Here is a 14,489-nt window from a genome sequence, read left to right on the forward strand (position 1 = left end):
CTGCTGCAAGAACAGGGAATGAAGAGAAATAGATGCTCAGAGAGGGAAAGTAAACTTAAACTTGATTATTTTAGAAACAAAGAAGAATATTTAATTGATTGTATTTACAAAGTTTCTTATTTCATTATGCTGAAGATTATATTACATTTAATTGTTGTGTTAGCTCTGCACTGGTACAACTGGTGTGTTTGCTTCAGAAACATTACAGTAATGGATGCATAGCAGACTTGTTTATATAAACTATAGTAGCGTTCTTAAAGCAAACATACCAGTTTTTTCCATTGCAAGGCAACAGTAAATTATAGTGTCATTCCTTTAAAACACTTTAATTTTTATGGTGTTACTGTTCCGTTAATTAACCACAAGTCTCTCAAGCTCAACCCTCCTATGTCTTTAGGTATCCAAACACCTGGAAACCCATAATAAATTTCCATAAATCTATTACAATCCATATCCATATCAGAAACATTGTCCATATTAATGATGCATGAAAACTGCTATTACCAATCTGCACCAAAACTTGCAACCTCCTATCAATGGATGCAAAACAAGAACATAGCTGTGAACTACTCATTATTCTTTAATAACAATAACTGTATGTTTCATATACCTTTATTCAAACAACAGGAGATTCATCGTTATAGTTGTATGCCACATTATGTCAAAAGTTCTTTGTCTAATATGAATTTAGGAATCTTAATGTCTCTGCAATTCCTTATGCCACGACAAGGCTGTTCATGATGAGACATTATGCAGGTGGCTGTATGTCTGGTATAGAAGTGTCTCTGAACAGGCTATAAATAAGTGTCTGCACCACATATTTGATAAAAGTTCACCCCATTGTTAGTATTAGGAGTCATGATGTTGGTGTCGATTAGATAAACTATTTAGCTGTAAATCTGACTTTCCTGCCATACAATCAAAACGTTCTTCATCATTCTTAAGGGTCTAGGAAGCAATATAGGAAACAAAGCAATCTGTCTGTTTTCAGAGTTCAGTGTCTGGGCCAGCTGTTTCGCTAACACTCATCATTCTATCCTACAGAGCAGACACCCCCTCCCCACTGCTCGCCCACAGATTATTCTTATTTCCTCATTTGCATTTTCATACTTGCCTATTAGAGGAATGTTTTATATTTTCCAGACACTGCCATAAACCAGCATCAAAAAATTCCTACAGACATAAAAATGTTTTATTTAGTGCGCACTTGACACATATTACGAACAACTTGTTTTACACACGACTGTCCTTTTGCTGTGGCAAAAACAGCATTAAACTACGTTAATGAGTGCAGAAGGCAAAGTCAGTGTCATGGTGATGACCTGCGTACAGCCTGTAGAAGGAACAGACTCATCAGGAAAAGCACAATTTCAGCAGTTGCTCCGAGATGCACATTCTTGCTTGCATAGTTCACTCCACCATTTCAATGAAACACTATGCATAGATTTATCTCACAGATGGAAATTAAAGCTGAAGGTTTAGACGCATTATAATTATGTGCACTCTGGTAGATTTAACACGGAGAGCAGTTTAGAAAAATAGTTTACGCCCTGCAGACCAAATTCATCACTTGAGGGGATGGAGTGGAGTGCTACAGAATTCAAAAACAGAGATGCCGACAAAGAATTCCGACCCCGTCATAAAGAGTTTGTAATCAAAGAATGTGAGAGTTCTATGTCTTCACCTGAAACAGGGCAATACTTTCTCACAAAGGCATAAAAGCTGTGATCGTTTCATTATGGATTCTGATCTCTCTTCAATTTTCATGGCACAGTGGTCAGTGTTAAAGATTAATCAAAGCCACAACTGGGAGGGTTAAATGGAAGCTGGGATACTAGTTGTAAAAAACATGTAGGTTAGTAACCTAAAGAACTAAAGCTATAATGAATAAAGTTTGGAAACTATTTGATGGAAAAATAGCACATATTGAAACTTCAAATGCTTTGAGCCAGGACAGTTTTTCAAATACTGACACATACGAACATCTGGTGCACCCTAAGGGCCCATAGCTCTATTGCTGTGCTTTGTACAAATCATGTCAAGCAGTGTAATTACTTAAGGTGTTGAAGACTAAACTGATACTCCTTAAAGGAAGAGTACAGCAGCAAAAAGCACAAATCAAACCTGCTCTTTAACTGAAATCTCTATCATGGATATCTGTTCTGTCAGGGCCACAACCTTTTCACAATGCCCACATCCATTCCCATCTCTCGCTATACATCCTTTACCTAGGGAAGTCCAACCCTTGTTTCCTCCACAGGGAAATCTTCCTCAGCCTCTTCAAAACTAAACTCTGATACAACACCTTGGAGCACTAGCTACCCTTGTTTCCTCTATAACGATCTCCTCCTCAGCCTCTTTAAAACTAAACTCAGATTCAAATCCTTGGAGCAAAAGCAACCCCAGTTCCTCCATGAGGAAATCTTTCTCAGCTTCTTAAAAACTTAACTCTGATCCTATTCCTTGGAGCACCAGCAACCCTAGTTTCCTCCATAAAGATCTCTTCCTCAGCCTCTTCAAAACTTAACTTAGATTCAACTCCTTGTAGCACAAGCAACCCCAGTTCCTCCATGAGGAAATCTTCCTCAGCCTGTTCAAAACTAAACTCTGATACCATTACTTGGAGAACTAGCAACTCTAGTTTCCTCCATAAGGAGCTCTTCCTCAGCCTCTTCAAAACAAAAATCAGATCCTACTCCTTGGATTACTAGCACTATATATATAGTCCAGTCATGGCACTTATTGGCCAGTGGCCCAGCCACTATAAATAGAAGCACTTATTTACTGTACCTTCTCAGTAAGTAACCCACCTGCTTACACTGAAAGCTGTATGGGGCATGGAACTTCTACCTCCTGTGGTTTCAGACCAAGATACAAAAATACAAACCAAAGGGACAAAGGGCGCTGCCCGAAACATGTTGTGTACCTCTATCCCCAATAAAGAAGTTATTGCAGTCCAGTTGCTGCCTTGGATTTGTCCCACACCTCTACATATTTCTACAGATTGACAAAAATACAAACCAAGTCATTGTTTTGAACCACTAACACTGGAATGTTATAAATATAATACAAAAGATAGAAAATAGTATAGAATGAAACCCAGAGTTTACTTTCAGAGCTATTTCAGAGCTGTGTTCTTCTTCAGTTGGAAAACAACTATTCATGGAATAATGGAGAGAGAACTCTGTTTTTTCAAATGACTTATCTGGAAGAGAAAGGCCAACATTTGATTTGGTTTGGTAGAGCTGCTACTTGCTATTAAGGTGTTCATTTCAGTACATCAAGAGGATAGCCTGGATCTAGCTAGTGTATGCAAAGACATCAGATTTATCAGACTATAATCCATGTAATTAATGTTGCACAAGGGCAAGATTAATTTATAAGCAAAGAATTGACCACCTGCGGCTCAGAGCAGCAGTGGAAATGAGCCGGCAGCGCTTTCCCCATGTTTGTTTAGAATTGATACTGTGAGCTAACATTTTCTCTATTGCCAACATAGAAGAAACCATGCTGTATCTGGACTAAAAGCTCTAGCATACCAGAAAATCATTTGTGAATGAATTTAAAAAAAACAGAAAAATTCTTAAATCTTAAAAAGATTCTTTCTGATTCCTGCTGTGAAAGTGTGTGTATCAAATACAGTTAGTTTGCTGGTACAAACTGCAAGGGGATAGGTGCACTGGCAGCCCTTCCCTACACTACAAAATTTTATTAGGACTTTCATTTTTCAAACATCTCTGTAATAATTAATAATGGCATCTCCTAAAGGACATGTCAAAGCAAAGGCAGGGTGTCTGCTAATTATGCAGTTGCCAGATGCAATGTTCTTCATGGGCAGCCTCCTCTTGCATTTTGGATTTTTACACTGATTTGCCATATCGCCTAATTGCCTACCAATAGGATACTTTATATTGAAGGCCCCGTAGCCTTTCTTATATTTGACATATTTTGCAAGTGTAAGAAATATGTCCGAAACTGTCCATGAAAAGACAAACACAGGAAAGCTGTTGTTACTCTTGTGCAAATGAACAAGCAAGATGTCTGTGAGCCTTTTCACATAGAGAAGTCACATTGGTTATTTATTGTAAAACGTAAGATAATGAAGATAATGAACTGTATAAACTTGAGTTAAATGTCTTTATAGATATATTTGGCCTATCTGTGTATTACCATCTCATTAAATTAAACAAAAAAGAATCTAATGAAGAACTAACATTAACAAGATTTAACAAGGAAAAGAAAATAATTGCAATAGGAAATAGATAATTAAAAAAATGTCAGCCAGCAGATACAAATTTGGTAAGAGCTGATGAGATTTTAATATTGCCACTTTGCTCTCTCCTATTAGCACAGCAGTAAACCGCAGGTTAATTTGTTATGCCTCTTTAAGGGCTAGTTGGAAAAAAAATATATGTCTAGTGATATAGGCAAATAATCTGCAAAGCAAAATTAGAACATGAATTAATAGACTGGTCTGTCCCAATAAATTAAATAGCCAATTAAATACTCGGATGGGGGTAAGAACTAAGTGTAAGAGTTTAATTTGTGGTTGGATTCAATGCAATGGTTTATTGGCAACCATGTAAGTGCACCTTATCAGACCATTCATACAGCACCATTTACCAGCCAATAACCTGTTTTACAATACACTTCATTGTGCCCAAAATTTTATAGAAGCATTTTCAACTTTTAGGAAACAAATCAATTACATAGTTTTGCTTTGACTCTCATTCTGTCATTTGCATTTTAAGCAAAGATCCCATAGATTAACCCAGTTTAAGTATGGAATGATAGAGTAAGAGGGATACAGTTTTCGAGCCATGTTATATTATATTTCTATTATACTGTTTACAGCTCAAGTCTGATGTCTCCAAGACTCATGGAAATCTAGAAGCTGTATCCTCTGTGGGAATGTTATATGCATAGCTGATATAAAGCAGAACACAGTGTAGGCAACATAATGGGAATCCCAATTCTGTATACATCCACTTTACTTCTCCCTTGTAATATTAAAGAGCCCTGACGACACAAATTATGTTTGGTGAACTCTACCAACCCACTGAACAAAGCATTCAACCCAGGGTTGTGAGTCCTAGTCCTAGTTAAATGCAAAAAGCATAAAAGGGCAAGCGAGCTGCAAATGTTAACATTAAAGAATTATTGAGGCTGTTTTGCTAACATATGTATCCTTAGATAAAGTAGAGATTGGTAATCAAGGACCATCGCAGAATAACTGCAATTTAAATGTTATTTGTGAATCCAGCTTTAGTCATAGGCCAAAATACTTTTTTTAAGTAATCTTACACATGGGTGTAGCTATGCAGCCTTTTAGAAGTTCCACTGAACAGGACCGCAGGAGTTAACACCCCCATTTTTCCTCACGGGACTGTACCAAAAAAAAAACATCATGATTCCAGAGTTTTAATGTGGTGGAACATTAAAAAACATTAAACTGGTTTGTAGTTACAAACGCTTGTAAATGCTCCAATGCTAATATTATAGGTTTTATAATTCCCAATGGTCCTAAGTGCTAATATTATATGTTTTATTATTCCTATTGGCCCTACATTTTTTTCACAGTAATAGAAGGAACTGTTAAATTAAAGAGAGACTTTTAATTCTTGTGGGATTTGCATCTTGATCTGAAACTAGATACAAAATGGGTGGTGAAGATCTCATTTCATTTATACTATGTAGTTGGCATGAAGACATGATACTGGGACATCACTGAGGTGCAACTGTTTGTGCAAACATCCGTATGTGCTGGTTTTGCTAACATATTTTTCTTCCATTTGTATATCTTACTTTTCTTAATTTTTTCATGTATTAAAAGATAATAAGATGGGAGACAGGGAAAAGAGTGTTTAGACTGGAGCTGTAGCTGGGAAGAAATGTGAAGCGCCATTACACAGTTACCAAATAATATTTTGGATTCTGACTAATAATAAAAATGACATATTTAAGTAACATATTATTACACTAATAGAACAATGTATCTCTATGCATCCCAAGCAAAGTTTAATTTAAATCCTCTACCTCTTGAAAAAAAAGTGAAGAATACAATTAATTAGCAGAATTATCAGACAGTCTCTAATTACTGATCCTATGGGATTAACCCTTTTGCAGCTAGAAATGTTAAAAAGAAAGCTGTTAAATTCACGAGAGCTTATGTGACTACTTTAAAGCCTTCTTACTACAAACCACAATCTGCCACAATACACAAGTGTGCCAATGCATTTAACAAATGAATCAGGACAACACGTTTTTGCTATTTCACTAGATTGGTTAATACTAGGGATGCACTGAATTCAGGATTCGGCTGAATCCTTCTGCCTGGTCGAACCGAATCTGAATTCGCAGAGAAATCACGTGACTTTGTCACAAAACAAGGAAGTAAAAAATCTTTTCCCCTTCCCACCCTAATTTGCATATGCAAATAAGGATTCAGATTCAGTTTAGTATTTGGCCGAAACGGGGGGGGGAGGAGTCAGGGGTTCGGCTGAATCCAAAATAGTGGATTTGGTGCATCCCTAGTTAATACTGTTTTGGCACACATCTTCCCTTCAAAAATGACCAACTATCCAGAATGAAGAATGGAGCTGACTTGATGCATCTCTGGGGGCACTATAAAAACTAAAAAAAGTATATTCAATAAACTATCACCCACAGTATTTTGGATACATAGAAAGGCAACCTGTAATGATTAGAGTAATTTTTAGACTGACCAATAGGCTCCTCTAAACACTGAGACTAGACAAAACGACTGCAATCAGTTTATAAATGGTGTCTCGGCTGCCCCAGTAGGGGCCACACATGGAGCCAAAATTTAGCTGAAAAGGATCAGTGTCAACGTGGTGTTACATAAATGGATACCTTTACTATAGCGGGACACAAACATGTAGTAGTGTAGTCCTAAAAATTATAATTTCAAAAATGTAGCAGTGGATATCAATCATCAGTAAGTAGAAAATGAGGTCCAATGTTAAACTGTCCTAGATAAAGGGCAAAGTACTAAAACTTCATATTCAATCATGGAAACCTCAAGAAAAAAGAAAACAAGTAAATCATTATAAAACTTTAAAAAAATGATTAGGTTATGGGCATAAAAGGCCTAAAACATTTTTTTGCCAGTTGGGGCACTTACTAACAGCCTATTAGGCAAAAATGTTTGTTCCCATCCACTTAAAGAGTTTTAATGCATAACTATACTTTTCTTGTACTTTTCTCTAAGCTGAATTGAGAGAGTGTACATAAGCAATGTGTTGCCAGTCCTTCTGAATATAAAGTTGCTATTGTATATATGAAGGCCATTTTGACTGCCCTTTAAGGCAGCTTTTGTAGTTTGTAGTTACTACTACTACTAATATAGTACATGCAAGGAATTGATTCCCCCAAAAATTACAAAAAGTCTGTATTGATAAATTACAGGGTCAACATTTTCATCTGCCGGCACATTTATCTTGATCAAGGTCTCCAGGGTGACCCGAATGTTGATTGTGTAATGAATGTTCTCTTGATTCAGATAAATCTCTGTCACTGATGATTTTGTGCATGTATTGGAATAAATATAAGTTGTCTTATGCACTAATATTTGTTTTTATACTATTGGGGTTCTTTCCCTCTGGTTTTCACATTTATAAACAAGTGTACGTAATTTTGTTATGTGAATGATGTTGCTCACTCTAACTGTGGATAAGCAAGAAGATGGATATTTCCCTTCCATTTCCTAGTTGTCTTCATTGGAGTTTCATTCCCCTATTATAGTAAAAAGAACATGAAGAATCCTGCATATAGACACATTCAAAGTCAATTAAGGATGACTTTGATGAAAGACTATAGGACTGAGAAAAGTAATGGGACGCAGATGGTTATTTACTAGTCGACCACAAAAGACTGATCAACAAATTGTCACTTGGATACAACACTTAACAATGTCAGTGTTTTGTCCTAGAGCTCCTGTTACCATTATTATTAATGGTCACTATTGGGTTAATTATGCCTGGATGGCAGAATGACTAACAGTTTTGCTTCTCTCTGCTGACAAGGTCAAATTAATTACATGTCTGCGGAGACAGAGGAATATGAGCTCAAGGATGGGGCTTAAAAAGCTTAGCTTTTGAGTTAATATACATAGAGAACCATATTATTCTAGGTTTTGCTTTACTAAACATTTATATGTGACTTTTGTATTTAGAGCTACCATTTACTTCCTTGCAAAAGTTAGGCTCACTGTTCAAAAAACTGCAGCAGGTAAGTCTCCAGACTTCTCCAGGAAGCAGCAAATTGTGCATTTTATAGAAATGGTAAATAGTTCACACTATAGTCCTCAGACTATTGCTCTGGTTCATATTATGTATATATAAAAAATTAAGGAATAAGACGGTCATGGTGCTCTTCATTTAGCATTAAAACACATGGGTGAAGAGTCATATCTTAAACATGTTTTTATTACTCTTCTTTGCACAGTATTACTTACATGTATTTTATTTTTATATTGATGATGATCTTTTTAAAGTAAAAGGCAAATATTTCATGCAAGACTATTAAATTAGCCAGGCCACACTCAAAGCTGTGACTTAATACACTATCCCCTATATGTAATAAAAGGCACTAAGTTTGCCCAGGAGCAGTAACCCATAGCAACCAATAAGATATTTGCTTTTAAACAGGTGACCAGTAAATACTACCTGCTGATTGGTTGCTATGGGTTACTGCCCCTGGGCAAACTTAGCGCCTTTTATTGCATATATATGTATGTCAGTAAAATATATGAATCCTCTGCACCACACATGGAAAACCAGCAGCACCCCCAGGAATTGCTGAACTACAACTTTCCCACAAACAGACAGAAAGAGGGTTCCCATTTGCTTATGCTGGTTCTTTATACTATAAGCATTGTGCGTATAGCATAGAATGATACACTGTTTCTTTTAACAAGTATTGGACAGAAATGCGTTTGTCCCTAAATCACATCTGGAAACATGAAATAAAGTGTCACAACATGGGTTCGTCTGCAGTAAATAAAAAGAGAAATATACACGTATAAAAACATCACTATCGCTGTCATTCTAAGTTCTAAACGCAAAGTTTCTTCAAACATTTATGACAATACATATGAAAGCAGAAATACCTGGAAACTGATAGCTGTAGCTTGGGGCAAATCCGGGATATCCTCGGCCATACGTTGCAACAAAATTTGGGTAACCTTTAATACACAACAAACAATAATGTCAGCATCACATCATATGCATTGTATGAGAAACATTGATAAGAGCAAAAAGCACAGTTTGAAGGTTAACTTTGCTCTCCCTCACACCCCAAAAGCAATATAATGCAATGTATTTGAAGACCATCTGACAAACAAATGATACAAGTACAAAACCAGAATCCTGCCACTTCACATTAAGTATCCCCTGCTTATTATTGCAAACTGGGATCTCTGGTAAAGGAATAATCACATCACAGAGAGCCCGACGATCAAAGAATTGTAAATCATTAGCCTTTATTATATTGTTTTTCTTTCTTTGATTATTCAGGTGCACACTGTTGATTCTTCTCTATTCCGAGCAACAGATCCAAAAGGGACAGATGTTACATTTGTGTTTTTTGATGCCTTCCACAACTTTTATCATGAGTGCAGGGCAAACAACTCATGTACTTGTTATAGCCAGAAATGTCTTTGTTTTTCCTGATTTTACAGATCTAACACAGCTTTCGATTTAGCTATACTGAGACCAAAGGGAGAACGCGTGTGCCATCATCATGCAGGTTCAAAGGGACACCACAGATACAGTCTTAGGAATGGAGGGATTTTTGGAAACCCCATCAGCAGCATAAATGATACACACTCAGTAGCACACGTGGATTTACTTAAAAAATACCAATTATGTACCTACTATGCCCCTGTGATTTTGAAACTATTTTGAAGAGGGCTTTAAAGACAGCGTCTGATAAGGGAAAAATAACAATCACCCTTGAATGTAGTATTGCTGTACCTTAAACCAACACATAAATCATTACTATTAAATCTATGGACTGTAAATGGTTAACACTGCTCTACAGAGATTGTCTGAAGGGTTTATGTTCAGCAATTAAATACACCAAGGTACCCCCAGTCAAGCTAAAGTCCATACTTTTGAGATGGAAGAGTAAATGCCAAGCGCTCAAGCTAAACACAACACAGGTTTGCTGTGACATTTGGAGAGCTTAGAATGAATGTACTTTGTGTTACAGCTATTGACAGTTTCAGATAAAGGTACTAGTAAAGCTTTATCCCTAGAGCCCAAAGTACCATAGTTAACATATCAGTATAAGATTGTGAAATGTGATACACTTTGTACAATAATAAAACAAAAAAAGATAACATTCAATGCTGAAAGTGTTGCATTAGGGGGTATCTGAAAAATGAATTGTATTCGGCATGTCACAGCAACTTATATTGCAAAGGCTTCTGTAGATGGCAATCAATCATATGGGAGTCACTGAATCCTGAAGGGCATTAAACATGCTACGGATGGTAATACCTATAAGGCATAGCTGCCACCAAGTCTGGCAAAGGGCACATTGATTACAAGATATATGAAAGGTGATTTCCTAGAACTGCAGCCATTCATAATGTATGAAACATCTGTAAGAGCTACGGCACACACAGTGGTTTGATTGCTTTGATTTTCTTAGAAAAACAGTGATATTTAGTTTGATCCCCAGTATCTCCTTGGGTAAAATTCGTACCTTAAACAATGATTTAACACATGCTTCACATTATAGTGTATCAATTTTTTTTTGTTTGGAAAAAGAAAAACTAGCAATCCAGTTGTTAAGGCTAACTTGAGATTAGGGGTCTACAAATAATATGCCGAACAGTCTGCTGCTTGCCTGGTGCTAGGGTTCGGCATGTGGTGGAACGAGTGGACAGATTATTGGGAGGGGCTGGGGAAGACCCAGCGGTCTTGGTACACATAGGTACCAATGACAAAGTTAGAGGAGGTGGTGAAGTCCTCAAAAATGATTTTAAAAAACTAGGTTCAAAGCTGAGGGCGAGGACTTCCAAGGTAATTTTCTCAGAGATATTACCTGAGCCACGAGCAACGCTAAGGAGACAGCGGGAGCGTAGGGAGATTAATGCGTGGCTGAAAGATGGTGTAGGGAGGAGGGTTTTGGGTTTTTGGAGAACTGGGCTGATTTTTCAGTCGGCTACAGGCTCTTTGCTAGGGATGGGCTGCACCTCAATGATGATGGGGCAGCTGTTTTGGGAGAGAAGATGGCTAGAGGGTTGGAGGAGATGTTAAACTAGGGGGCCGATTCACTAAGCTCGAGTGAAGGATTCGAATGAAAAATACTTCGAATTTCGAAGTATTTTTTGGGTACTTCGACCTTCGACTACGACCTTTGACTTCGATTCGAACGATTCGAACGAAAAATCGTTCGACTATTCGACCATTCGATAGTCGAAGTACTTTCCCTTTAAAAAAAACTTCGACCCCCTACTTCGGCAGATAAAACCTACCGAAGTCAATGTTAGCCTATGGGGAAGGTCCCCATAGGCTTGCTAAACTTTTTTTGATCGAAGGATTTTCCTTCGATCGTTGGATTAAAATCCTTCGAATCGTTCGATTCGAAGGATTTAATCGTTCGATCGAACGAAAAATGCTTCGATCGATCGAACGAACGTTTAGCGCTAAATCCTTCGATATTCGAAGTCGAAGGATTTCAATTCGAGGGTCGAATTTCGAAGTATTTTTTACTTCGAAATTCGACCCTTAGTGAATCTGCCCCTAGGTGTGGGGGGGAGGGTTCAGTAAAAGATTCAGTGGTAGACAGGTTAGATGAGATAGTGGGCAAAGAAAGGGAAAATGGGGGAGGAGATTTGGCTGGGGATACTGTTAAGGATAGGGAGGACCACATGTCATATGTTCAATATGGTGCCAGTATTAAATGTATGTTTACAAATGCAAGAAGTCTGACTGGTAAAACGGGAGAGCTGGAGCTGCTGGTGATGGAAGGAAAATATGATGTGATTGGTGTGGCCGAAACATGGCTGAATGAGTCGCATGACTGGGCAGTAAATATCAGTGGCTATACTTTGTTTCGGAGGGACAGAGGCAATAGAAAAGGAGGAGGGGTATGTCTGTATGTTAGGCAGGAATTAAAAGCTCATATAAAGGAGGAGGTTATGTTAGAAAATGAGGGGCCAGAAGTCGTATGGGTGGAGTTCTTCACCAATTGTAAAGAATCCAGCAAATTAATTGTAGGCGTATGCTATAGACCCCCTAATGTAAGTGAGGAGGAAGAGACAAAGCTCCTAATGCAAATAGAAAAGGCTGCTAGTTTAGGTAAGTAATGATAATGGGGGATTTTAATTACCCAGATATTGACTGGAGTACTGCTAGTTCAGTTCATGGGAACAAGTTTATAAACTTATTGCACGACAATTTTTTAGCACAGGTTGTTGAGGAGCCTACCAGAAAAAATGCTATTCTTGATTTAGTGATCTCAAATGACCCAGAACTTATAGCAAATGTGCAAGTCATTGAACCCCTGGGTAATAGTGACCATAATGTTGTATCTTTTAATGTCTGGTGCAAAAAACAAAAATATACTGGGGCAACAAAAACCATGAATTTTGCAAAAGCTAATTTTAGTGCCTTGAGGGCTGCCCTACAGAGCATTGATTGGGGCATTAGGTTTTCAGCTAAAAACACAGAACAGAAATGGTTGTCCTTTAAAATTATATTAAATCATTACTGTTCTCAATTTATTCCCTTAAGAACTAAATGTAGAAGCTCTAAGAATCATCCTGTGTGGCTTAATACAGAGGTAAAGAAGTTAATGGGAAAGAAGAGAAAGGCATTTAAAAACTACAAATCTGTAGGGACAGAAGCTGCATTTAATGAATATAAACACTGTAATAAATGTTGTAAATCAGCAATCCGGAAGGCTAAGAAAAGAAATGAAGAGTTAATTGCGGTAGAGGTGAAAACTAACCCTAAAAAGTTTTTTAAATATATTAATAGTAAAAAGATGCAGGTTGAGAGTGTTGCTCCATTAAATAATGGTACCAGTATGGTTGTAACAGATACAGATAAGGCAAATGTGTTAAATCAGTTCTTTTCTTCAGTGTATACAATAGAGGAGTCTGGGTTCACAGGCTCACTTAATAACTGCACGAATGGTTCAGCTCAATCTAGTCAGTGGCTGACTTAGGATATGATTCAAAAAGCTTTAATACAAATTAATGTAAACAAGGCTCCAGGGCCTGATGACATACACCCCAGGGTTCTAAGAGAGCTTAGTTCAGTTTTAGACCAGCCCTTATTTCTGATTTTCTCAGATTCACTGTCATCTGGTATGGTGCCTATGGATTGGAGAAAAGCTGATGTTATTCCAATATTTAAAAAGGGATTACGATCTCAGCCTGGCAATTATAGGCCAGTAAGCTTGACATCTGTGGTGGGCAAATTATTTGAAAGCTTGTTAAGGGATCACATTCAAAATTTTGTCCTAATGAATGGCATTATGAGCAACAATCAGCATGGCTTTATGAAGGATAGGTCATATCAGACGAATTTGATTGCATTTTATGATGTGGTAAGTAAGATTCTGGATAGTGGGGGGGGGCAGTAGATGTGATCTATTTGGATTTTGCCAAAGTGTTTGATACTGTGCCCCACAAACGACTGCTTTCTAAACTAAGGTCTGTTGGGCTTAATGAAGTTGTTTGCACGTGGATAGGAAACTGGCTACAGGATCGGGTACAGAGGGTGGTTGTTAATGGGACATTCTCTACTTGGAGTAAGGTTCTTAGTGGGGTCCCCCAGGGCTCAGTATTGGGTCCACTTTTATTTAACTTGTTCATTAATGACTTAGGGGAGGGTGTTGTAAGTAATGTATCAGTGTTTGCAGATGACACAAAATTATCCAGCCCAATTAATTCCATCCAGGATGTGGCATCCTTGCAACATGATCTTGACAAACTGGCAATCTGGGCAGCTAAGTGGCAAATGAGATTCAATGTTAATAAATGTAAAGTCATGCACCTGGGATGTAAAAATATCCAAGCCACTTATACCCTTAATGGGACTGCACTAGGCAAATCCATTATGGAAAAGGACCTTGGAGTCCTTGTAGATGATAAACTTGGCTGTAGCAAGCAATGCCAGTCAGCAGCATAAAGGGCAAATAAGGCCTTGAGCTGTATTAAAAGGGGCATAGAGTCAAGGGAGGAGGGGGTCATTCTTCCACTGTATAGAGCACTTGTAAGGCCCCATCTAGAATATGCCGTACAGTTTTGGTCTCCATCACTCAAACAGGACATTATTGTATTAGAGAGGGTACAGAGAAGGGCAACTAAGCTGGTAAAAGGTATTGAAAATCTTAGCTATGAGGAAAGACTGGCCAAATTGGGGATGTTCACGCTGGAGAAGAGGCGCTTAAGGGGTGATATGATAACTATGTATAAATATATAAGGGGATCATATAACAATCTCTCT

General features: G+C 37.7%; 1 protein-coding gene across 5 annotated transcripts in view; it reads right to left on the reverse strand.

Annotated features, from left to right (window-relative positions):
- The window catches only part of msi2.S (musashi RNA binding protein 2 S homeolog), a 435,916-nt gene that overhangs the window by 62,888 nt on the left and 358,539 nt on the right, over window positions 1–14,489 (reverse strand). For all 5 annotated transcript variants that reach the window (XM_041583047.1, XM_041583046.1, XM_041583048.1 and 2 more), the window contains 1 exon segment: window positions 9,131–9,205. In XM_041583047.1, the coding sequence (XP_041438981.1) occupies window positions 9,131–9,205 (75 nt within the window).

Source organism: Xenopus laevis, chromosome 2S (genome assembly GCF_017654675.1).
Source record: "Xenopus laevis strain J_2021 chromosome 2S, Xenopus_laevis_v10.1, whole genome shotgun sequence".
Classification (NCBI taxonomy): Eukaryota; Metazoa; Chordata; class Amphibia; order Anura; family Pipidae; genus Xenopus; species Xenopus laevis.